General features: G+C 34.3%; 1 protein-coding gene across 5 annotated transcripts in view; it reads right to left on the minus strand.

Annotated features, from left to right (window-relative positions):
- The window catches only part of PHF10 (PHD finger protein 10), a 29,666-nt gene extending 3,514 nt beyond the window's left edge, over positions 1-26,152 (minus strand). Inside the window, exons 1-10 of one of the 5 annotated variants that reach the window (XM_051998160.1) lie at positions 26,025-26,152; positions 20,441-20,500; positions 17,901-18,007; positions 10,984-11,114; positions 9,054-9,131; positions 7,350-7,483; positions 7,105-7,254; positions 6,408-6,517; positions 4,994-5,147; positions 3,458-3,613 (exon numbers count right to left, since the gene is read on the minus strand). In XM_051998160.1, the coding sequence (XP_051854120.1) occupies positions 3,458-3,613; positions 4,994-5,147; positions 6,408-6,517; positions 7,105-7,254; positions 7,350-7,483; positions 9,054-9,131; positions 10,984-11,114; positions 17,901-18,007; positions 20,441-20,500; positions 26,025-26,114 (1,170 nt within the window). In that variant the 5' untranslated portion in view covers positions 26,115-26,152. Of the gene's footprint in view, positions 1-3,457; positions 3,614-4,993; positions 5,148-6,407; positions 6,518-7,104; positions 7,255-7,349; positions 7,484-9,053; positions 9,138-10,983; positions 11,115-17,900; positions 18,008-20,440; positions 20,501-26,024 lie in introns of all 5 variants that reach the window. The other 4 variants (XM_051998159.1, XM_051998162.1, XM_051998161.1 and 1 more) reach the window with 4 other exon arrangements.
- Between the last annotated feature and the right edge of the window lie 970 nt (positions 26,153-27,122).

The following is a 27,122-nucleotide window of genomic DNA, read 5'->3' on the forward strand; positions in this document are numbered from 1 at the left end:
ATAAGGAATTTTTTGCTTATTTATTTAAAAAAAAGCAGTCAACCTGTATTATACATAAATATAATAAAAACAATAAAATAAATCTAAACATTCACAAATGTCTCTACAAAATAATAAATATCATGGAAGTGAAAACATACATATAAAATTTTACTGTTACCTAGTCTACGTCTCTTCTATGTTTATCTTTATACCCTGGCTCCCCCCAACAAAAGGATAGTGTCACAGCTCAAACCTCAGTCTTGCAGTGTTTTACCCTCTGTTGTTACTGCTACATTCTAAGCATAAAGTTCTCATATTTTCCTAAAGCTAAATGAAACAAAAACTCTTAATATTAGCTAGCAAGTGCACTTCTCTAATTCAAATTCTAGTTCAGATGATTGAGTTTGTAACTGCCATAATATATAGCAGGAAATTCCTTCTCAATCCACCAAAGCTAAAGAGAATTTTGGTTATTGTACCTGTGTGCTACATTGTACCAGGTTATGCTTAGTTTTAATACTTGAATTTTAAAATAAGATACTGGCATAGAATTTCAGTTCTCTAACATGTTTCACTAAAAACAGTGAAGTACTACCCCCATAATATTAAGTTCTAAGAAAGGGTTCTTCAGTTATAGAAGCTCCTTTACAAAACAATGTAAAAGAAATAAAATGCAAAGTCACATTTCAGAGCAATTCAAGTTCTACAATCATAAAAATACATTAAAAAAAAAAAAAAAACTAGGAGAAAAGAAGATACCAGGAAAACTGTAAGTTTACTCTTAAGCTTGATATCATCTTACCCAATGGTCTTCATCTTGATTTTTTAAAAAAGGAGAGGGAGAAAAAGTGATGAAAGAAAATGAAGACCAAGAGAATGAGAGTAAAAGAGTGAAAGAGAGACCTTCATGGTGTTTTCGGTGCTGATGCATTAGCTTAGTCTCATATACTTTACTCATTCAATCACTCTGGGTTCTATAAGAAGTCAGACTGCCTACATGTAGGATTTTCACGTAAAACAAATATAAAATGTTCTGGGGATCTCAGTGGATTGCAGGGACAAGGGACAAAGGTAATAATGTGCAAAACTCTCCTGAAGATTCAGAGAACAGAACCCTGTGGTAGCCAATTGGGATAGTAAGTCTTATTTCTACTAGCTGCAGCAACATTAAACTTTTCATATTTGCAACAAGTCAAATGATATGTATCCTAACAGTTCTACACATCTTTTAAAAAGGCTTGTGCCCTCCAAAAATTTTTTCATATATAACACATCAGTTTTCCTGCTTGGAGGAAAAAATAACCAAAAGCTAAATGAAACTTTCATAGCAGTACTAACACAATATAGATTTTAATTATATACTTGTAGTCCTCTGTCCTAACAATTATGATTTATTGTCAGGTTAACGTAAAGTAGAGAAAACTCTCCTATAAACTTAAGGTCAAGCATGAGTGAATCTAGAGCAAAACACCATAAACATTTTGATTTTAAAAACTCGTAAAGTCTAATAAATAGTCTTCAGCTTAAAAGTACCCCAACATTTAGGCACATTCTGGCAAATCAATACTGGTTACATTTTTTTTTCATACTAGGGTTAACTACTACTAAGCATGTCCATAGTGAATCTATTAAGTTTCAGATACTTGTTTTATCTTTAGAGTTGTCACTGAAATCAATGAACAGAACTCCAATCTTTGTATCAGAAATATTAAATACTGAAAGATACGGAGAAAGATATAACATACATGCTCCATGATGTGTTTAACAACTTTGGATGCTAAACTTTCAAGTTAATATGTAACTGTTTCTTAGGCATTAAACCAATGATAGTATTAAATTAAGAGAGCTTCAATTTTAGTCTATAGTATTACAAAGTTTAACATTTATTTAACATCCCCTTTTTCTTACTCATGATTAGTCTAGTTTCTTCCCTTTATGTTTAAAATTAGATTGAGAAGAATTAGACTAAATTAAAATAGGACAATGAACTTTTAAGTTTGTAACTCTCATCAAAAGTTCTTAGTTGTATTGGGCCAGCAGTACACACAATATTCACTCATGAAAATTCACCTCTCTAAAATTCATCTTTGGGTTTTCATTTGCCTACAATTACTGGGCAGAAATTTAAATCTTTAATAAATAATTAAAAAGCTAAGTTCTATGTTAAAATGTAATTGTTAAAAACTATGTATTTCCAAAATGTTTAAGCCACCCTTAAAAAGCAGATACTTACTGAAGCTTAAAATGTTTGTTAGACTAAAAACATGTACTTAAGTGGTCTGTGGAAGCATTTTTCAATTAATTACAAAATAACTGATAGGTGTTTGGCTTAATAAAGTAAGTAAATAGTTATAGGAAAGGGAAAAGCCATTCATAGCTTACTAAAACTTTCTCTTCTGAAATATGAATTCCAATTTACAATCCTATAAAACAAAATTTAACACCTCTACTCAAATCCTCCTGATCACTTTGCTCTCTTTCTTTCAGTAAAACTTCAAATAAATTATTATATACTGTGAAAAAGATAACAATATCTATTTTCACACTTCAGCTCTATTTTCTAACATTTTGAAATGTCTTTATATGAAAAACACTATGCCACCTTCCTTATTACTACCCTACACTTAAAATTGTATGGCTAAATTCCACCTCCTTCTATTCTGTTCTTAATCTCAAACTACAAAACAGAGCATCCAATCTTCCTCTTCTTCTACCCTGTTGTCTCCATCTAACCCTAATATTGATAATTCATTTTAGAATTTGAGTGTATTCAACACTTCAACTAAATTATCATTCTGTATACAATGAACAAGAGACCATTTAAAAACCAAAAAACTGAACTGTTAAAACCGCAGTGATGCAGAACTATATTCCTATCAGACTATGTTTTTGTTAAATTTCATAGCAGAAGTCTGTCTGACATACTAAATAGCTGTTCTACCCCAGAGATGGCTACACTTAGCTGGTGGATCAAATATTCTATAGACTAAATTAATTTTGGATTTTCTCAGGAAAGGCACTCTAGAAATATAATTAATCTAACTATATATCCATCTATGTATAGTGATATTTTACAACATAGCATTGGTTTGGCTCTTCTAAATACTAATACGCAATGACAGGTATTAAATGCCAGCTATGAACATTACTTAAAGCAAAGATGAAATAAATGTAAAATTATTGCCTAGAAAATAAATTTTTTAAGTGCATACTTGCCTGTATATTTTTAAGGGGAAAATCCTCTATTATAATCTGTTAAGATACAGAAATAAAAGCTACTAAATAGCCAAAGTAACAGAAAAAGCACCCAGTGAATAAAGCAAAAAGAAAGGAAGCAAACAGATTGAACACACCACAGAGGAGCAGCTAGTGAAGTACGGCAAGCAAAAGTTCCATATTTTGAAAACCAAAGTTAAATATTTCAGGGAGAGAAGCTGGTCAGAAAGAAGCTGAGTCAGGGGCTTTTTTCTTCTACCTTGTACCCAGGAACTGACTTGGATAGTACAGAACGTTTGGAGCCCTCTTTTCTTGGTGTAGCAGTTTTATCTCTTGTTTTCTGTCTTCCCTGAAAAGAATCCTCCTGGTTGTCAGTAGGGCTTTCACCTTCAGATACATTGCCAGAGGAACTGTCCTAAAATATAAACAGCACAACATTTCTTTGGAAGGAAAATGCTTTTATTTTGAGTTTTGAATCTAATTATGGACAAAAAAAAGTTGTTTAAAAAGTATCATTTAAAAACAGGGTATTCCCAGCTTGGTGCAGTTTTAAGCTTTAAAATATATTAAAAATAGACTCTTCTCCCATCCCCAATAAAGACCAAAGTAGTTCAGACAAATGAACCTTGCTTTCATTTTTTACTTGACTTGGCAAAAAATCTGAATAAATATTTTCTGTCTGTTGGAAAACTTCTTTTCACTGACTTAGTGAAGAATTAATAATCTACTTTCTATATCTATTCTTACTATACATATGCCAAATTTTTGTTAATAGAATAATTTTTGTTTAAAAGAATGTACACAGATTTTTACTTTGGATTCATAACAGATCAACAATGGAATACAAGAAAGCACACTAGTGATTATGAAGAACATTCTGAGGTTTTTACGAATTGTAAAATGTAATGTGAGGGGCAACTAGGTGTCACAGTGGATAAAGTACTTGCCCTGAAATCAGGAGGACTTGATTGCAAATCCAACCTCAGATACTTGCCATTTACTAGCTGTATGAGTCTGGGTAAACCATTTAACCCTGTCTGCTTCAAAAAACCCAACAATAACAAAAATGTACTCTGCAATAAAAGAAATGAAATTGACAAATGCTATTCTAATCTTTTCAAGATAGCAATATCATCCAACTTTTTATACTTAATAATTAGCTTCAAGCAGTAGACCCAATACTCACTAAAAAATAAATGGCTAATTTGGGAAGCACAGGTTAATAACTCAGGTTATTAGATTCCTCAGACTGGCTTATTTATGATGTCAAACCACCTGGTTGAGATATGGTATAATGAAATCAAAGCCATGAATTCCCTTTCTTTAATCAGAAAACTTTGTCCTGTTTTAGTGCCAAAGTATACCTCAAATTCTTGCCAAGTATATGCTTTTGGTCTTGAGGCAAAGAATTTCATGAGGTATGTGTCAGAACTAAGTGGAAAATAACTAAAGCACATACCCTAGAAATGAAGAAAAGACTCAGTAAGAGATTTAAACTTGTGCTGAAGTACTTTTAAATGCTATTAACATTGGATCTTCAATAACTTTAGTGAATGTCTTCTATTTCTCATTTTACAAATCATAATGATTTTCAAAAATAGCCCAAACTATGACAGAAAAAAAAGACTATGATTCAACATTTACCAAATTTGTCAAATTTCTCCAAATTTTATATAACCTCCTCTTATTCAAAAACTGAAAAATACTAGTAATGACAATATTTAGACACCACAATAAGAAACAAGAATATCAAAACTTTCATATTAATCCATTAAAGCATCTTAATATATCTTACCGAAGTGCCTTTGTTTTTTCGTTTTTCATCACCTCGACCATCTTCTGCATCATCTGAATCTCCATCACTGTCTAAAGCAGGCAGCTCAGGATCCAGGGGGGGTTCATAGAGTGCTGTGTTTAATGGCAAATAACGTAGTTCATCTGGTGAGTACCTAAAATTCAGCAACAATCCTTCTCAGTGTTACTTTGCCTTGAAATATTAGTGGAATATCTACTTTAATTCAAAGTTTTAAAAAATTATTTACAGAATCATAGGATTTAAGAGTTGAAAGGGACCTTGCATCATCTATACCAACTTTAACATTTTAAAGACAAAGAAGCTGAGAGTGATGTGACTAGTCCAAGTTACAGAGTGCTAGATGGTAGAACCAGAATGAACAGCCTCCCATGAGACCACTATAAGGGCTTTTTTTTTAATCACACCAAGCTGCCTTCAAACAACTCAAAATTGTTTTAAAAGAGAAAACCTTAATAACATTTTGTTGACTGGATAATATAAACTAAGCATTATGTTATTATCAAAAGACACTTTGGGGGGTAGGAAGGAGATAAGATTGAAAGTGACTGTGTGTTGTGTTTGTAGGATATGGGTTTCATTAACATAGAAAATCTTCCCAAGCCTGATAATTCTCTTCTAAATTTAGTGTTCTCTGTCACAATCCGTAATTATGAGAACTAGGCAAGACCTAATTCTGTTAGTGTCAATTACTAAAGCCCTCCTTTTCATTCTCATTGGCAGAAGTATTTCTCCCCAAGTTCAAATTCCCTAAAACAAAGTGTGCCAAAAGGAGAAGGGATTAAAAAATTGGCATATCCTTGCTGATCTGCCTAAACTAAATATTATGGTATTATTGTGTGTGTGTGTGTGTGTGTTTATGTTTCAATTCAAAAAGTTCTACGCCTTTAGACTTAGGGCAAAAAACCTGGAGTAATATGGAGAATAATATGGAGGAAAAAATTACTTTGGCTCTTCATTTTAATCTGGCTTTATTTAAAGTTAAGAGAAACTAAACTAAACTAAGGATTCAGTGCACTTAGGATAGTTATTGGAAGAAGAGGCCAGGCAGGGGCATGGTGCCTAAGAAATAAAATTATTTGAAGCCTATTAAGGCTTCTGCTTTCCCCTTGACTCTAAAGACCCAGAGAAGAAAGAAAAGTAGAGATGCAGGGTTGTCTATGGGAAAGAAAATATAACAGTCAACAAAAGGGAGAGTTACTTTACAGAGGACGCTATAGACAAGGCTCAAATACTTGCTGAACTAAATCTCCTCTCCCAGTATTGACTTAAGAATATCTGAGACCATTAAACAGAAATTTAAGGTAGACAGATTTCTAATAGTTTTACAGTCATATAAAACTAACTTAGTTCAAAAATCAGTCAATTCTAACAATAAGTAAAACATATTAAATACCTTTTGTAGTATTCCTGGAACTGTCCTGGGATAAGGGCCACTGGATACGAACTAACCTTTGTTCGCTCTGTAGGCAGTACTTTGTATTTTCCTTGAGGTACCTGGATAACCTGAATTGAATTTAAGTTTAAAGAAAATACAAGTTTTTAATAAACACATATTAATATCTGTGTGTATACACACACACAAATCTATGTGTATAAATATAAATGTATTAATATTTATATCATGCTCTAGTTCATATATAGTTACATATATTCATATATAATTATGTTTTATCTAATTATGTATAACTAGATATTTGTTGTATGGCACAAGGGGTAGAGACAAAAATTTAAGAATCCCTGCTTTAAGGAGCTTTATATACTACTCTACAGCCCATAACAATAGCTAAATCATCCTAGATTTTATTCCTTTTCATTGGTCTTTTATACTTGCTTCTTCTTCTTCTTCTTCTTCTTTTTTTTTTTTTTTTTTTTTTGCAACTAGTACTTTGCAATTCTTTCTCTTTTAAGCTTTGTGAGGAAAAAGGAAAGGTATGATACATCATTCCATTATTGGAAGTAAGTGGGACTTAAACCATAAATAAATACTATCATAAGTTCATTAAGCAAAGACAGGAAAACTAGAGAAAAACTGGTACCTCTACTATATTAGTCATCTATATTAACTGATCAATCAACTTAAGCTATCCTACATGTGTCTGTAAATCAAAATAGGCTCTTCTTTCTTCCATCCGTTCTCGATTTAAATTGCTGTTAAATTCGGCAGCTTTCTTGGCAGCTTTCTTAATGTATTCCGGCACTTTACTGGCTTCCACCTTCTGAGTGTTCTGTTGTTGCATTTGCTGAAATAATAGTAATACTAGAAGTCAAAACAAAGTTTATAAAACCTTACCCTTCCATATTTAGGCAAAGCAGACTTTAATCAGAGATCACTTACAGAGTATTCTTTATAATGATCTGTTATTCGTTGACGCTCTTTTTCCTGAAGAATAACAGAATATTCTGCATGTTTAGCAGGGTATTCTTTTATCATTAGATCAATTACTTCATCACTCCGTAATGCTGTTAGACCTATTTTGGATAAAGACAATAATAATGCTAAAGGAATAGATCACTTTGGTAATAAACATATTTTCCCTCTAGTTGCCAGTATTTAAAAAGTTTTTCATTCTTTAATACAACAAAGGTATTTTGCTAATATTTGCAAGTTAAAAATCAGAAAGTCATAAAACAAATCAAAAATAATTTTTTTTATTAAACCTATTGACAAATGTCTTAAGTTTTTAGCCTGATTCCTTTTCAAAATTAAAGACTTATCACCCTTTCTATTTAAACAGTTTAAAGTAGATGTCAATCACTGAGTCTGCATGCCATATGCATCCACAATAACAGAGTCCCCAAAAGAAATTACAGTGTAATTGGGAAATATTTAACAAAATACATAAAAATGAAACATAATGTTAATGTGTGGTTTTCTAAGTCAATATGAAGCAATAAGACAATAGTGATTCTTATGTATGTTTAGTGTCCCCATTTCCATTTGAATTTAACACACTACTCTAAAGAAGGAAATTAACTTCCTCTACCTACCCTGAAAGATCAAAACATCTCAATGCATTAGTAGATATGGCCTTTATAAATTTCAATTGCTGAAAAAATTCTTTACTTGGTATCCAACTTGCTGGGAATGAACCTCTAAACTTAACCTGATTATTACTCAGGTGATAAACAGACTATATAGGCCATTGGAAGATCTCTGTTCAAACCATTCAAGCTTAGTAGCATGTACCAGAAATTGTTTCACTAGCACAAGCTTTGAGAACTCAGGGTCATTTCTTCACCACAATAAGGTATCAGAAAATGACTAATGGAAGAAAACTTTGTACTCGCATTTACTTATGCAGAAGAAAATTTCATCTATACTTTCAATGAACTATCCTGGATATGAGATGCATAATTTTCACTGATTTTTAAATCTCCTATGATTAAAAGCCTGAAAACAGAATTGCGAAATATTTTTATCACAATGCATTTATTGCTCAGTACCCTAAAATGACTGTCAACTTAAAGTTACACAAAAACGTATTCATAGAAAATTAAAATAAATCCATAAAAGTCATTTCTCAACGTTTTGAAAAGGATTCCCATAGATTTATACAAAAAAAAAATCTAACAACTAGAGAAAAATATTTTGGAATATTAACCTAAAAGAAAGCTAAAGTAAAATTAAGAGGAAAAAAACTGAGGTGATTCCACATGTAAATAAAATAAGAGTAGCCTATTCACCAGTTTAAAAATTAGGCAAATGAAATCAGTAAATTATAGATCTGTTTTCAAAACAGTAGAATTGTATGTTATTCCTCCAAACAATTAAAGAAAAGTTTTGTATATTTTGCAACTTAATTTCTAACAATGACTGGCAATGAAATTTTACTTTAAGATCTAACTTTTAATCTAAATATTAATTTTTGCTTAATTAGGAAGACAAATATTATGCAAAGGAGGGAAGTTGAGGGAACGAGCATTAAGCACAGTACTGTATTGTACTAAGCACTTTTACAAATATCTTGAAAAACTTGAAAATACTTTGTAAACACTGTAATTAAATTAATTATTTAAGTTAATTAAAACCTTATATTACCTAGTGTACATTGAGTCTCTGTGATGACATTTAACTCTCTAAGGTAGAGCTTCTCCTTGTGAGACAAATCTCGTCGCTCTAAATCTCCAGAAAAAAACAAAACGCTATTAAAAATTGTGAAATTTTGTATATTTCGAGTATCAAATGCATATTAAAAGAATTTCCAAGAAAAACTCTTAAAAACTCATTTTTAAAAACTGATTTTTATTATTCAGTATCAAGGAACTAGCAACAACAATGAAATGGAATCATATAGTTTGGAAAGGTTCTCAGAAGTCATTTTAATCCAACACATACGTACTAAAAAAACCCTCTACAACTTCTATCAGGTGGTCATCCAGTATTTACTTCAAAACTTCAAGTGAAAAGGATATATATACTACCTCCCAAGGCAACCCATTATACTTTTCAATAATTTCAAATATTAGAAAGTTTTTCCTCACATCAATTTTTCTTTTTGTATCTTCTAATGCACTATTCCTAGGTATGCTCTAAAGCCAAACAAGTGTGATTCCTCTTCCTTGTGACAGCCCTTCACATATATGAAAATAGCTACCATGTCTCTCCTATTCTTCACACTTAAATACCCCAGTTTCTTCAACCAAACCTTCAAGACATAACTTCAAGGCCTTTCATCATCTTAGCTACGTTACAATTCTCTATATGCTTTCCAACATGTCAACGCCTATCTTAAGATGTGGAGTTTAGTCCAAAAGACTTGGGATAGAAAATGTCATCCACATGCAGAAAGATAACTATGGAGACTGAATGTTGATTAAAACATATTATTTTCACCTTTGTTTATTTGTTCATTTCTTTCTTGTGCTTTTTTTCCCTTTTAGCATGATTTTTCTTGCACAACATGACAAATATGAAAATGCTTAAAATGAAAATACATGATACACAAAATGATACTATCATCCCCTTTGGTTCTCAATATTATATTTCTCATTGAAGCCAAAAACCAAATCCATTTTTTTGGCTGCCATGTCACATTCCCAAATTATATCAAGCTGAATCTCCACTTAAATCCTTCAATCTTTTTCAGACAAGGTACAAAACTCTCCCAAAAATTTGATAAACATTCTTCCACGCTTTTATCAAAGTCAATGCAAAGATGTTAGGCAGCAAAGAGTCAAACATAGATCTCTTAGGCTATCTACTAGAAATTCTTAACTGGCATAAAACTATTTAATGATCATTTCTTTCTAGATATTTCACCAAATTCAAATCTACCTAACTGTACTTTCCTTTAGCCCATATATCTTTCATAAGAAGAATGAGAAAGTTGTCAACTAATTTGTTAAAATCTAAGTAAACTATCTACAACATTCCTCTGATTTACCAGTTTAATAACTATGTCAACATATCCAAGTCATTGGGATCTTCTGGTGACCCCTTTCTACACATTTTCAACCCATTATTGGCTACTCTTTGAGCCCAATTAATTCTACCAATTTGAAATCATAATTGAAATTTTAAAATTAAAATTTAAAAATTCATATATAATAATCCTAATAAAAGAAGGCATAATGTATAACTGCATGAAATGATGAGTTATTTACTTTGATCTCCAAAGTAGAGCTATCTTAAATTGTCACCATAATTCCATGCAGGCAGTGGAAAAATACTGGCATAGATAATCTAAAACAGTGGCAAAAACATCTGCATATCAAATGCTTGTAATTTTTCTTCGATTGGTTTTCTTAATTATGTTCTAATTAACATTTTTTCTAAACATACAAACTCTTGAGAGAAACATCCCAGATGCTTGTTGATAGCCATAATCAGAAAGTCAAATAGAAATAAATTTTAAATGTATTGTGACTCATCCACACCTGGATAATATTGAAATGACAATATAAAATTTAAAAAGTTATTTTGCTACAGATGAGATTTGCTCTCCTAAAGAAACTAGAATCCTAAGTACCTGGATATTTTCGTTTAAAGGAGGTCACACCCAAGTATTCACTGACTTGTTCCTGAAGCATATAGTATTCTCCTGTTTCATCAGGTGGCCATTTGTATTCTATGAGATTTTCTGCAGGAAAGTAGCTAAAGCTAAGCAGAGATACATTAAATGAAAAAAAAAAATTAGGTTTTAAATAAACTTTTTATTATTTAAGTGAGTAATATTTTGAAAACACTATTATTACAAATCAAATTCTAAGTACTTTGTTTCCAGTAAGTCTGCTACATGTGTAAAATTTGTTGACTTCCAATGTATTAGGATAAATGAGGAAAGGAAATAAAGGAGAAAAATAATACACCAAACAAAAAAGCCCCATAAAATTGACATTATCACATGGCACAGATGACTATACATCCTGGATTTTCTGCAAAAGATAAAATTCAAGAAAATAAATTTTGTAAAAAGAAAATCATTTGTCTCAATTTTGGGTTTTGAAAATAGTTACTATATTGATTTGTATACACACATACATACATACATACGTACACACATAGTAGTTGCTTTTTTAAAAAAAAAAGGATGGGCAGATGTATTTTTTAGCAAAACACCTAAGTTCACAGAACAAAATTAATAATGACAGCTAGAAATTACATAACTCTTCCTATGTTCAATAATTTACAGATATTTCATTTAATCATCACAACCACCATAAAAACCTGGAACAAACAAAGGTTAAATGACTTGTCAGGTAAAAAAGCTAGTAAGTATCCAAGGATAGATTTGAAATCAGGTCCTCCTGACTCCAGGAACCCTAGTTGCCAAATTTGCCTCACTGGCCTCTCATCTCCATTCTTTATATCAAATTTCATAACCAAAGTCAGTCAAGTTAATTTGACACCTAAAAAAGCATTCAGTTTTTTCTTCCCCCATCAGGTGTCAAGAAATAAAAACGTATCAATTAATATCATCACAAAACAGGTCTATGAAATGAAACCAATTGTTCTGATACTATGGCTCACCAAATCCAGAAGTCAAACATGGCCCTTAAAATTACTAGTCTTATCCATATAAATCTAGAATAGATAAGAGCAGCAATCTAGTTTTCTGGGTTTATGCCGATTCCATTTTTAGACTTATTAGCTAGAAGAAAAGAAGTTTAACACTTTAAAATGTGCTTCACACCTGCCTTTTAAAGAAAGCATAGTCACAAAGAAACAGATTTATTGAGTACTAAGGGCATATACATTACTACATTCAATTCCCTAAGAGACCCAAACAGGCAGAAGTTTCCTATTTCTGAAGTTAATAACATTTTTTTAAATATAAATGAGACATAAGTGAAATGGGACTTAAAATGTTATATATATATATATGTATGTATGTATGTATACATACACACATATATACATGTATGATGTACATATATACACATATGTACCAAATGTGTATTATACGTTTATATGTACACACAAATACAAAAAGTACATTGTATACATTTATGTATGTCTATGCATGCATACTAAATTTCTTTGTGCTGTTGTATTGTTGATTTATGATTATCTGTATATTATTCACATTTGGATTTTGTACATATAAAAATACCTACCCATATGGAGCTAAAACTGCCTATTTCAACCACAAAAGGAACTCCCTTTATGAAAACAACCTCTACCAATAAAGACCAGTAATTCAGATGTAACTTAAAATCTTAAAAGAACTTCCCAGGAGGGCCAGGCACCTAAAAGGACTTACTTGCCAATGGTCACACTGCTACAATGTATTAAAGGAAACATCTGAACCCACGTTTCCTGATTTCAAAGAGATTCTTCCATCAATTATGTCATGACACATATAAAATGTACAAAATTATATAAAACATAAAAATGTTATGTATGAACACGCAATACATCACAAACATCTACATCTAATGACTTTTCATTCAAAGGAGTTACTTTGTGGCATTATAAATTTATTTCAAAGACACTGCAGTTGCTCAAAATACTTAGGATACTCACACTTCTTTGGAATTATTTTCCAGCTCACAAATCACCAAAGAAAGTCTTGTACCTTGAACTTTAACCACAAAGGTGGCTTATAAGAGCTTGACCAATCACTTCATCAGTCTTGACTTAAAATGATATTTGGACATTTCAGAAAATCAACTCTTTCAAAGAATGAAGATTTATCACCAAATCATTTGCTATTCAAAAGTATTTGCAATAGTCTACAGACCATTTCAAATCTTATGCATAAAATAACCAAAGAATAATTAGTGGCACAATTTTACTTGTATAATTTGTTTCAGTTCAACAAATTTTTATTACGTTTTAGATATTGTGTTAAGTATTTGGGATATAGAAATTTTTAAAAAGTCTCTACCCTCTGCTTGGTTATATATGAACAGGAATAAAAATATAATAAAAGATAAGGTGTTTAGATAAAGATAAAGGAAAGATCCATGATGTTTTACGAGGGCAAGAACATTGTCAGAAGGAGACTGGGTAGGAAGAGTGGAAAATAAGGCTAATGGTCACTGAAAGTTGAGCTCTGAAAGAACATAATGACTTTAATAGTTTGAGATGTGCATGAAGTCTATTAAGAGGCATGAGAAAAGTGTTTATAAATGCATGGAAGCAGAAGAATGTAAAACAAGATTGGAACCAGGCTATTTGGATCAGAGTATATGTCAAAGGTAGTGTTAAATATATCTGGGGAAAAGAGGTTGGAGTCAGGGCATAGAGGGCTTTGGATACTATGAAAATAAGTTTTTATTCTGTCATATAGGCAATGGAAAGTTATTAAATGTTTCTTGAAAGTGACCACAACACTGGTATTACTAGCAGCAGTAGCAGCTTCAGAACATCTCAGCTCATGAAAAGTATAGAGATCAGCTAATTTTGATGACATAGGGTACAGTTGGCACTGATTGGCATCTATTTGACCATGTGACATTTGGGGTTGCAGTGGAGAGGTGCACTTGTGGCACAAGGAAGAAGGAAGTCTAATCTCAATTCTAGGGCAGAGAGGAACATTAGCACTTGCGGCTGTAAGATAGGTCTGGTCATAGTTCCAGGCCAAGAAGAAAGTTAGAACTTCAGCCTGCAAAGGAGCAGGGTCCTTCCTAAATAAAGATCAGAGCACAGACCAAGATAATAATGACCACACCAGTTCCTGGAATACACCACCTTGGAATTATCAAAAATTTGCAGACTCCATAAAACTAGGTCTGAAAATAACAAAATCGAAAAGTCTGAAGCATGGCAAAGCATAATTTTAATACAAAGTTCAAATGAGGAAACAAAACAGTAAGAAGTTGATCATAAAAAGCTACTACTATGACAGGGAAGACCAAGACAAAAACACAAAATAAGGCAACAACATGAAAACAGGTACATGCAAAACCTCAAAGAAAAATGCTAACTGAACCCAAGCCAAAAAGAATTTCTGAAAGAATTAAAGAAAGAGATGAGTGATGGGGGGAAATTTGGGGAAATAAATGAGAATGATATAAGAAAATTATGAAAATAATATTAGCAGCTTGGTAAAACAGAAACAAACTAAAAAAAAAAAATACAGAAGAAAATAATACCTTAAAAAACAGAACTGATCTAATAACAAGAGGCACAAAAATTTATTGAAGGAAAGAACACCTTAAAAAATGGAATAAGTCAAAGAAAAAGATACAAAATTCACTGAGGAAAAGAACTCTTTACAAAGTATAAAGGGCTGAATATCTTAAAAGGTGTGCTTGAATCAGACAATTGAGCCCTTAAGGCTAAATACTTATTAGACAATAACTCTTTTAGCATGTGTTTGGAAAAATGGCCCTTCTTACTATTCCATGCTAGCTGGTGGGTGGAGTGAGACAAGCCAGACTCACTTTGCAGGAGGACCAGGAAAAGGGAGGCTGGTGAAGAGCTTGTGGCAGTTTTGTATATCTCCTTCACTCCTCCCCCTAAAGACCAAGAACTTTTGCTTATCCTGACTCTGGCGACCCTGCCGCCTACAGGGAGCTAGCCCAGACTTCACAACAAAGCACAACTGACCAAATAGAAAAAGAAGTACAAAAGCTCACTGAAGAATAATTCTTTAAAAATTAGAATGGGGCAAATGGAACCTAATGACTCCATAAGGCATCAGGAAACAAAACAAAACAAAATCAAAAGAATGAAAAAAATAGAAGAAAATGTGAAATATTTAATTGGTAAAACAATCTGGGAAATAGATCTAGGAGAGAGAATTTAAGAATCTGTGGACTATAAACAGCTAGATGGCACAGTGAATAGAGCATCAAGGAATCAGGAGAACATGAATTAAAATCCCACCTCAGATACTTACTAGAAACATAGTGTGTTCCTATATAAGTCACAGTTGCCTCAAAAAAAAAAGTTATTAGTGGACTACCTGAAAGCCATGATTAAAAAAATGAACCTAGACATTATCTTTCAAGAAATTATTAAGGAAAACTACTCTGATATCTTAGATTCAGAGGAGGAAAATAGAAATTGAAAGAATCTAACTGATCACCACTTTTAAGAGATCCAAAAACAAAAACTCCCAGAAACATCACAACTGAATTCCAGGGTTCTCAGGTCAAGGAGAAAATACTTAGTATTCTTATAATTTAATATAATAATAATTTATAGTATTTAATATTTAGTAGAATAAGCAGAAAGAAGCAATTTAGCAACTTCAATTTTTAAGGAGCAGAAGGCTTAGAATATGATATTCCAGAAGACAAAAAGAATTATAAACCAAGAATAACCTACCCAGTAAAACTGAGCATAATCCTTCAGGGGGAAAAAAATGAACAATTAATGAATTAGCATTCCTGATGAAAAGATCAGAGCTGAATAGAAATTTTGAAATTCAAGCACAAGACTCAAGAGAAACATAAAAAAAAAAAAAAAAATGGAAGAGTAATCATAAGGAACTCAATAAAGTTAAACTGTTTACATTCTAATATGAGAAGATAAAACATGTAACACCTAAACACTATCACTACTAGGGTAGTTAGAGGTAGTCTTCATAAGTAGAGTAAGAGTAGGGATTGGGAGAAGGAAAAAGAAGGAGACTGCAGAAATTTTTATCATGACAGAGGCACACAAGGAAGAGATTTTACAGTATAGAAGAAACCGAGGGTTATGGTGTGCAACACTTCAACTTCACTTTCATGGGAACTCATTCAAAAAGAGAAAAATATACATACACATTCAGCTGTACATATAAATCAATCTTGCCCAATAAACAAATAGGAGGGGAAGGGGATAAAAGATATTGTGGGGGAGGGGTTTACAAAGATGACAAAAAGGAAGGTAGAACAAGGGAGGCACTGGTCAGAAGCAAAACAGATTTTGAGGAAGAGCAAGATTAAAGAGAGAGAAAATGATAAACAGAAGAAAATAGAATTACATTTTTTCTTCACTAAACTATGTCCCTCATCTTTCAATTCAAGAAATCTATTCTTCTAAGGAGCTTTTCGCAATTAAACTTCACTCCACAATTACAATATTTATTGAACAAAAAAGAGACTGTGAAGACAATGGGAATAAAAGGACAAAAATGATATTGTTCATGCTCTCAAGATCTGACATTCTATTTGGGGAGGGAAGAACAGGCATACATAATAAAACTGTACAAAATGCATACAAAACAAATATAATTTGGGGAGAAGACAGGTAATAACAACTGAGAGAAAGAGCAAAGGTTAAAAATAAAGAGGAAGTATTCGAAGTGAACCTTAAAAATGCATTACAGGGAAAGCCAGTACAAATACAGGTTATGGCAAAAAAAAGTATATAGCATAAAGTTTATGAGGAGAAATGTAAAATCAGTTTTGAAGGACAAGTAGGCATCAAATTGTGAGAGGTTTGAAATGCTAGAAAGATATTTGCCTTTTATATTAGATGCATTAAGGAATCTCTGAAACTTCTTGAGCAAAATAGTGATAAGGGCAGGCTTCTGCTTTAGGAATTTACCACCTGTTTGGAAGATGAACTTGTTGGGACAAACTATAAGCAGAGGGATCACTTATTAGGCTATTATAATAGTCTAAGTGAGATTGCACCTTATCTATAACATATGTTAAATGAATAAAATTTTCTCATTATTACTAATTATCAACTCTGTTATGGTTGAGTTTATGAGTCCAAAATCTAAAAAGGTAAACATAACAGATTTGTAAAGAATTACAAAAACTTTGGCTCTCCTTAACTATAACCTCAAGCAACTCATTTTACTTCTATCTGTGAGACCTAGGCCAAAATAAAAAAGAGAAATGAGTTCCTACAAACAGAAACATAATTACAGACTCTCTGAGGCTAGAAGGGCCTAGAATTGACCTTCTAAACAGTGTAAGAATCTCGACCAGTGGGTTAGGCAGCCTTTAGCTACAGACCTTAAATGAAGGTAAACTCCTACCTCCCAAAAAAAGGCATTCCTATTCTGAAAAATTCTTGAATGTTAGTGGAATTTTTTTTCCCACTAAAACCTAAATTTATCTTTTTTGAAACCTTCAGATCCATTAAACTAAGATCTATTTTTATAGACTTATCTTCTACATAAAAGCCCTTCAAATGCTGTAAGACAGTAATAATGATGTGAATCAAATTTCCTTCTGAAGAAGAAACAAGTTCACTCAACTGATTAAAGAAGCTAAAAGGCATTTATAGAAGAAAGAATAGACAAGGAAGGGCAGTTATTCACCTCACTGTAGATATTTAATAACTATTTACTGAATGGAATTGAATAAATGTAAAGGATAGTAAGGAGACCAACCAAACTAAAATCATATTATAAAGACCATGAAACTAGTTAGAAATAAGAATGAAATAATACTACTAATGGCTAACTAACACAAAAAGACAAAATAATACAAAAGCAAAGAAAAATACAAAACACCATTAAAATATCATTATATAATAAAATGTTAATACCCAAGGTCCTGACTTGAAGTTTCACAACTCCGAGAGCTGTCTCCTGAGCCCATTCGCCTCCTTTTGGATGGCTGGGTGCCATCATTGGAATTTTCTTCAGTATCATCCTATAATTTAAGATTTAAGAAAGGGAAAAGAATAAACAAGGGACTTTAGGACTGAGGGCTTTCTAAAAGACATTTTTCTCTTCTTTGATAATTGCCCATCCCAGACTTGTGTCTACCCCTTAACTTTTGAATTCCAGTAATTTCTCAACAGAATCACCATAGATACCAATACCTGATTTCCTGATTGCTGGATTACTGGCCAACTTTAAGACTATGAAAACTCATAAGCGTATGTATGTATCGTGTGTGTGTGTGTGTGTGTGTGTGTGTGCAGGTGTGTGTGGTATCTATATCTATATAAAATTCCTTTCATAGATTTTCTTCGGTGAATGGCCTTCTTTGCACAACTATTTAGTATATTGTAAAACAAAGGAAATTTGGGTTAGAGCTGGACAAAGGAGAATAAGTAAGGTTTTGACCTCACAAACCTAAACCAGCCAGAATATGTAGATCTCTTGCCTACTATTTCAAAGTTTAAATAATTTTTTACTTTTTTTTTATGACATTCAAGTCTCTTCCATTAGAATGCTACATAATAAATTTGTTTAAATGTCTCATGAATTTATCTATCTTGTTTATAATGTATCTAGCTATAAGCCTGTAAACTCCAGAACTGGGATCATGTTTTATTGATCTCTGTATCTTAACTCAGATCCTAGAACTATGCTATAAATATAGAATAGAGCCCCAGGACTTGGCAATGGTTTAATAAAGGCAATGTTAGTAAATTGAACTTTGTTGAGCTGAAAAGTTGGGTGGCAAAAAATAACTTTCACAAACATTACCTACTTGTTCATCAACATGAATAATAAAATATAAACAATTCATTTAATATTAATAATCCTCTGTTGGCTTAGAACAATGGATTCCCTCATTATAAATAGGATGCTGGGAACTGAAACATTTAAGAGCTTTAAGAGCAGCAGAAGAAAAAAATCTTAATTAAAACCAGAATAAACCATAAAAACAAATAAACAAACATTGTATATAGCTATATGCAATACACATATACCCAGCAGTGTTCCTATCAAGTCCAAAGCACTAACAGGATCTGAGATTAGAAGAAATTAAAATAAAAATATTATCTATCCCTTCTGGGGCAATGTGAAATGTCCAACAGGCAGTTTGTTACACAGAATTTGCAATTTAGGAAAGATGACCAGACTTGCATATAGATGATACTTTAAACCCATTGGAGCCAATAAGGTCACCAAGTGAGGGTTTAAGAGAATACAGAATGGAAATTAGATGGGAAGAGGAGGGGAAAGAGAAAGGGAAGGAAGTAGAGGGGGTATTAATGGGGATACTGTCCAGTAAAAGGGCAGAGATGAAGACAAGTGGTCAAATAGGTAGGAGAAACAAGAGAAAACGACATGAAAACCCAGAAATTAGAAAATGAGAGGAGGGAATGAGTCAATTATGTCAAATGATGTTTAACTTTGGAAAGAGCAGCTTCAGTTAAGCCATGAAGTTGGAAGCCAAATTAAAACAAGTGGAGAAGTGAGAGTGGAAGCAGAAGCAATAAACTTATAACTTTTTCTAGGAATTAGAGCATTTAAGTTTATTGAATCAAGAAGTGACAGGGTCAGACTTGTCCTGCATGGAAGACAGACTGGAAAATGTAAAACCTTGAGACAAAGAGAACAATTAGAAAGCTGCTGAAATAGTCAAAACCGGGGTGATGAAGCCTAGAATTAGGTTATCAGCCATAAGAGCAAACAGAAAGTGAGAGATGAGAGATGTTATGTTTTAGTGGCAAAACCTACCAGAATTTAGAAGAGTTGGCAACTGATTAGATGTGAAGAGAGAAGCGCCAAGGATAAATTAACTGTTAACTGGAAGATTACTATTGGCTTTCAGTTAAAAAAAAAAAAAAAGTAGACGTTCAGAAGAGGTGTGAGCTTGGAGGGAAAGATAAGAGTTCTTTTTTGGACAAGTTGAATTTGAATTGCCCAAGGGACAGCTGTTTGGTGACTAATATTTACTTATCATTATGTTTTAAAATGAAGACCACGGAAAGGACTGAATTAGAAATTTGCATTTGTGTTGCAATTAATAGCAAATTTTAGACACCACATTTTCTTGAAGACCACACAAGGTTGAACGATAAAGTACATAAAATTGTTTCCTGAATGAACTTCTCATCTGCTCTGAAACTACTAAATCAAAGAAAATAGCCAAAAGAAGGTTTTTATTTGTGCTTCAACTTCAAAAGACAATGAATTCATTTGTATTAAGCACTTTATCACAGAAGATTATAACCACTTCATGCCTTAACATAGGGTGTTCAGGAGTTGCTTGTGCTCAAGATAATTCATTAAACTTTTTGTGATAAGCCTCTACAAATTTAACTAGGCAGCTTTCTGAATGGCACAAGCACCTCTGTGTCAAAGGCTTTCTATATTAGACTAACTTGCCAAGGCTTGTACTTACTAGGCAAACTTTAGAAGAGATAATCATTGCCACACCACAGCAAGACATTAAGGAAGAACTCTGATGGAAATAAATAGGTAATAATAAACAAGCTGATAAGTGAAATATATGAATGCCTCTATTTCTATTTTTACGTAACTCAAATCTATACAGTTCTTTAAAGAAGTCCTTCTCTGATGCCTTATTGTGACTCCAGGTTGTCAAAAGCTATGTCATTAAGATTCAAAATTTGGCGGATTCTATCATATTGGCAAAGTCTGGATAAATTTTATTAGAATAACTAAATAGCTAAATTTAAAGAATCATGAGATTGACGACCAAATAAAGAATATTTTTTTTGGTCTCAGGAAATGTCCTAAACAGGCAAAAAAAGAAAAAAGAAAAAATACCACCACCCTCCCCCCAAAAAATCCAATCCACAAAATGGTTATCTGTACTGTACAGCCCCTTTCTACTTCACAGAATGTCAAGTGTAATGTACTTGGTCCAATCTGTATTTGAATAAAAATTCCCTCCACAGTATAGTCAGTAAATAGTTGAGACAATTAGAGACAACACAATTTAGGATAAAGTAATCTTATCCATACTGACATTTTTAGTATAAATGAAAAAAAGATGTAAAGAAACTAAGTGGAAGAATGGGTCACAGGTAAAACAATTACATAAATGAGTTTGCAAAATTGAATTCATCATATAGATATAGTCAAAAGAAAACAATTCATTGGACACTTAATTCCCTTGCTTTGCAGCATAAGAGTGATGTGTAAGCTTAATAAGTGATGAGACCACTAGGAAGACAATTTCAGCCTATGTGCCAACATGTAATAAAGAATAAAGAGAAATTCTATTAAAAACTTGACAAGCTTCTCCAAATTAAGAAAACATTCCATTACACTTGAATTCTGTACAAAAGTGGATTTAGTATAAATCAGTGAAAGATGTTGAAAAATAGATTATAATCCAGAAATAAGAGGCCAAAGATATAAATATGTAAAATGCAATCTGTAACATTTTTATAATCAACTGGCCTATGAATGTTCTAAAAGTATTTTGAATGAAAATATGATAAAGATAGGCTTTCAAAGAGTCTTCTACATCCAACCTGATCATAAATCAGACAAAAAAAATTCAAAATGTAGCTACATCTATTCAAAAACTATTTAATACAGTAGAAAAAAATGCACCTTTAAAGGTCCTCCTCAAAATATCTTTTATACATAAGTCACTAAGACTACTTTAATGATCTAAATATTGACATTTAGTAAAGTGTATATAGGAACACATATGCTTATTTAAAGTGTTTGCCAGCATCACTGTCTTATGCAGAGCCTAAACAAAAGAGCTATCATTAATGCCAAGGTTCTACAGATATGCTTATTCACAGATGTGGATCACTACACTGTGCATTATACTAACACAACAAGCCTGAACTCTTGTTCATATACCTTTTTTAATAACCTTTTGAGATAGCTATTAAAAAAAATTATGTCCATTTTACAGATAAGTGAATCATACATCTTTTGACAACCTATATTTCAAGTCAGATTTCTTGATTACAAAACTCATTCTCTGTTCAACCAGTCATCCTTAGTAGAGTACAGTCATATTAATTAATGCATGGCCCAAACTATGCCAAGCAGACACATGAAAATTTTAACAAGTCAGTATACACACACACACAGACACACACACACACAAATATTTTTATATATTGGATAGGCATCACATGTGGGGCCATTAGCAAAAACCAGAAATTTGAAAAACTAAACAGTAATTTAAACAAAATTGACTTACCTTTACACATCATTACTTTTCTAACTGGATCCCTCACTTCTACTTCTCCCAGAGAACTATCTTTTAAAAGAGGGGGGAAAAGTCCACAAAACTACCCAACAATATGTTGGGGGGACAGAGCAGTCAGTAAACATAAGTCAGAAAGACAATCTCAGATATTTATTAGCTGTGTGACTCATGCAAATCTCTGCCTTGGTTTCTGTAAAATAGGGGAAAATATCAACAACCTCCTAGAGTGTTAAGATGGTGAAATGAATTAACCTACATCCAGCTCTCCTTTCTCAGCTGGTTACACTACTTTAGATATTTTCTCTAGCTTTTTTTTTTTTTTTTAAACCATGCTTCCATGTCTGTTACCTCATCATCCACCTTTTCAGCTTTCTTTGGAGTGCTGTCTTAGATTGCAAGCTCCTTGAAGGCAGGAACTGTTTTTCCTTTTCCTCTAGAATTTAATATAGTGGTTGGCACTTGGCACAAGTGCTTTTAAAAATGTTTAGTAACTACTGTAAATTTAAAAGCATTACATAAATATTGGTGGTTAGTAGTATTTATTTTTTAAAATATTTTGAGTTCTACATAATCAATACCTGTGGTCCTCCATCATTACAAAAACATAGGTTGAAGTGTATTCTCAGTATGGGCCATGCTTCAAAGGATCACTTATGTGCTTGCTACCATTATGAATGGCATTACCCACTATCTTCATCTATTAGTTATTTTTATCAAACTTTTTTTCTTTTAAGAAATAATTCTCTGGAAGAGATGAGAGACCTAGTGGGAAAAGTAATCGACATAAAAACAAACTAAATCAGTAACAACTTATTTTCTTAAAGCACTGTAGTTTTCCAAATATGATTAGGCCTGCTCTCTTCTAGCTGATGTTGGTCTAGTATCTCTTTAGCATTGTACATTATTCTCCTGATGATATTATGTAATTGTAAATAAAAGAAGACCAAAATTGGAAAAAAAAAATACAAATTACAAATAACTCAAAAGGCAATGGAGATACTGATGGTGAGTATGAGGTTGGCTACAGAATATTACCAAGACATAAAAATGCTATTAAAAATATAAAGATTATGAAACTAAAAAAAAAAAAAATGGTCAGTTATAATGGTAAAAATCAAAAGTTAAGGATAGAAAACCTTTGTGCCACATACTTTTGAGAAAGTTCATTAAGGCTGTCCATGGGATTTGGGATTTGTGTTAATCTGTTAATGATCTGTTGGCCATACCAATGAAATCATGGTTTCAAAGTATAAGAATTTCAACTGAAAAAAAATTTTTTTTCCAAATCTATAAGCATACTTTCCTTAATTTGAGATGGCCTTCTTATTAATCAGTTATTTATAAGTTGGCTCTCCCCTTAGAATGTGAACTCCTTGAGATGAGGGTTTTTTTTTTTTTTTGCCTTTCTTTATATCCCTAGGCTTAGCCTGAAATACAGTAAAGGCTTATTCATTATCTGACTACTATATTTCAACTTATTTGCTAGATCTCAATTATTTAAAACTATTTGCTCTCTTTCAAATTCAGTCATGACTTTTAAGCAACAAAATTTTTTAACATTTAAGATTATATATGCTCATTTGGGTATTTTCTCTGTCCTTTCATTTAAAAATAATAAATTTCTTATTTTGTCCATTTTCCTTCCTCTTGCAAAATAGGAAGATCTCCATTTTTCTAGTTTATACTTAGAAAATTCATTTTTTCAAAAAGCAAATAAAAATGTCAGAAATATCAAAATGGTCTTATGATTTTATGTTGTTTCAATTTTTTGTATTATTTCAAGCATATACTTTATTAATTTTTTATCATATTCTGGCTTTATTTCCCCCAAGATTGGTAATTTGTAAAAAAAAAAAAAAAAAAAAAAAAAATTAGCCTACTTTTAAAAAATATTGACTCAGTTCTGAAAATTTAAGCAAATATTTCAAAAATGAAACTAAAATATATTACATTTATTTTGTACATTGTAGTAGAAAGAGCATTGCATTTTGTATCTTTCACCATTCACAGTGAAATCTCAATTCTAGCTCGATAAATCAGAACTCTGAACCTTTTTCTGACTTTGTTTTTTATTTTCTTGAGGGCGGGAGGAGTGGGGAAGAGGAAGAAACTACATTTTTATTTCACTGTACATAAAACTTCCAATCTGAAAACACCTTGCACTTAAAGCAGTTCAGTACCTACTAACCACCCCACACACACACACACACACACACACACACACACACACACACACACACACACACACACACGTGTTAAAAAGTAGCCTAGGGCACTTAAAGATTAAGTGACTTCCCCAGTCATGAAGCTAATGTGTCAGGGGCAGCGTAGGGCTTACAGACTTAGGCTCATTCCATATTCTAAGCTAAACAGAGATCACGTGTAATGCAATTGATAATTTGAATTTGAATTTCTTAATTCAAATATTTGGAAATCAAGTAAAATAATGCATGCAAAAGCGTTGTTGTGACATTACACCCTTTATAATGAATAATGAAAAAAGCTATTTCTATTTGGGAGGGAAAGTTCATTTCAATTTGGGCCAGTGCTCTCACAGAAAAGATATAAAAAAGAATTCCCACACAATAACATATCGCACGAATGGTTATTCAGCAACCGTCAATGAAAGAAAACGCACTACTTCCAGAAAGACTTTCACTTTTAAGTATTTCTAACTTTTTCCTAACATCAAATCTAAATTTGCCTTTTGCAAGTTCTTCTCAATGCTTTTGCTAGACCGGCTCAAAGTTTAAAGAGAACAAGTTTAATTCCTTTACAAAAAAGCCAAAAAGGATTCTTTGTAAACAAAGTTATATAGTAAAACAGAAAGTGTCTTGAATGAAAAAGATTTCCTAAATTAGGTTCTTTTTCTGTTATACTATATTCATTTGTCCAGTAAACTAATGACTTCTTATAAATTTAATAAACAGCTTAAAATAATTACAAGTGTAACTTCAATACTCCAATGGACATGTGACTTCATCCGAGTGGACATTCCAAAAACATTAGTTAGAAAAACTTTCCACTTTATAGTTCCTGTTTCATTATTCAGGAGCTTCAAAACTCTACACCAAATTTAGATTCGAATTGATATTCACACCGAGCAAACCCCACAAACAAAAAGGAAGAAAAAAAATCCTAATTAAAAAGTCATTTCTAGATAGCAACCTGAACTCTTGAAAATATTTCAAGGGCCTCAAGTATGTATCAAATTATATTTCAAGACTAGAGAAACCAGTCTCGGACGCCCTAGTGGGGACAAATTAAATAGGACCACAGATCAAGGAATACTTTTTTAGGATTTGGGACAACGATTAAGTGCCTCTGTGGCTTTCTGAGAACATTTTGGGGAGAGGGGAAGTTTAAAAAACACTCAATAACAACCCAGAGGGGAAAAGGAGAGGGAGAAGTACCGTCTTCTAGACTTGGGGACTAGGAATCATAAAGTGGCCTGCCTTTCCTCTTCCGTATATTCAGTTTCAGGGTCGCTGACAGCTTAGGGCCGCACTTTTTTCAGAGAGGTTTGACGGGCATATTCCGGGCAACTTCCACCAGCTTCTGGCCCAGCTCGGACCCGGTGATTCCCCCCCCCCTTCCCGGAACCTGCCCGCCCGCACCTGTTTTCCAGAGCCCCCCGACCCCATCTAGCTCACGAGCTCGCCCAGCCCCCAAGGGGGCTAGAGTCCCCGGGGGCAAGGGGCCGCCGTTGGAGGTTCCCTGGGGTGGGACAAGCCCAGGAACTCCACAGGCCGGAGGCTTCCCCGCTCTCGGCCCCGCTCACCTTCGGCGACTGGGCTCCGGGCGTAGCCGGGTCGCTGTCGCACAGACGCGGGGAGAGCACAGCCCCGGGGGTGGCGGCCGCCGCCGCCATCAGCCCGAGCCCGAGCCCCCCGCGCCGCCGGCGCCGCCGTCGCCGCCGCCTCGTCCTGGCCGCCGCCGCCGCCGCCGCGCGGAGAGGCCGCCGCGGCGTCCGCTCCCCCGGCCCCGCCCCCTCCCCTGCCCCCTCCGCCCGCCGCCGCCGCCGCCGCCGCCGCCGCTGCTGCCGCTGCCGGGCGGCCGGCCCCGGCCCGAGCCCCGGCCAGCGCCGCCGCCGCGAGTCCCCCGGCCCGGCGCCGCCGCCGCCACCGTCACCGCCACGGTCGCCGCCAGCGCTGCTGATGCCGCCGCCGCCGCTGCCGCTGCCTCAGTTACCGCCGCCTCTACTGAAGCTGCTGCTAAGCTGGTGCTGCCGCCGCTGCTGCTATCCGAGGAGCAGGGGAGCGGGAGAGGAATGGAGGAGATCGCGGCTCAGCCCCCTCCTCACGTCACCCCCTTCCCCTCCCACCGCAGCCCGGCTCCCCCGCCCCCTTCCCCATCGCGCTGCCGGTTCCGCCGGACCCGCTCCCCCCTCGCCTCGGTTTCCCCACCCCGCCCCCTCCCCGCCAGCCTCCTTCCGCAGCCCAAGTCTTGGCGGCCCCGCCCCCTGTCTGTTCTCCGCTCCCGCCGCTGCCGCAGCCGCAGCTGGGCTGCTGTGCGCATTGGCCGCTGCCCCCGCCCCGCCTTTGTGTGGGGCGCATCCGGGGGCCTGCGCGCCCTGCTCGCGCCCAGCCCCCTTCCGAATCCTGCCCTTGGGGAGGAGCGGACCCCTTGCCGGGCGGGCGCTCGGGACCACGGGTCGTCTGGCTCCTTACTGCTTAGCTCCTTTCTGTGTCCCCCGCTGCCTTTGTCATCCTTGCTATTGTCTTCTGTTCCCCGCAAAACATCCCGGGAAAAGACCCGTGGGCTTCGTCCTGGGCATAGAAAGGCTCGAAAGCTCTTGTTTAGGACAGTATTCAGGACTGCATGAGGGGAGCCCCGCGAACGATTTAGGGGGGCAAATAAAAATGGACTTCGGATGAAG

Source organism: Antechinus flavipes, chromosome 4 (assembly GCF_016432865.1).
Source record: "Antechinus flavipes isolate AdamAnt ecotype Samford, QLD, Australia chromosome 4, AdamAnt_v2, whole genome shotgun sequence".
Classification (NCBI taxonomy): Eukaryota; Metazoa; Chordata; class Mammalia; order Dasyuromorphia; family Dasyuridae; genus Antechinus; species Antechinus flavipes.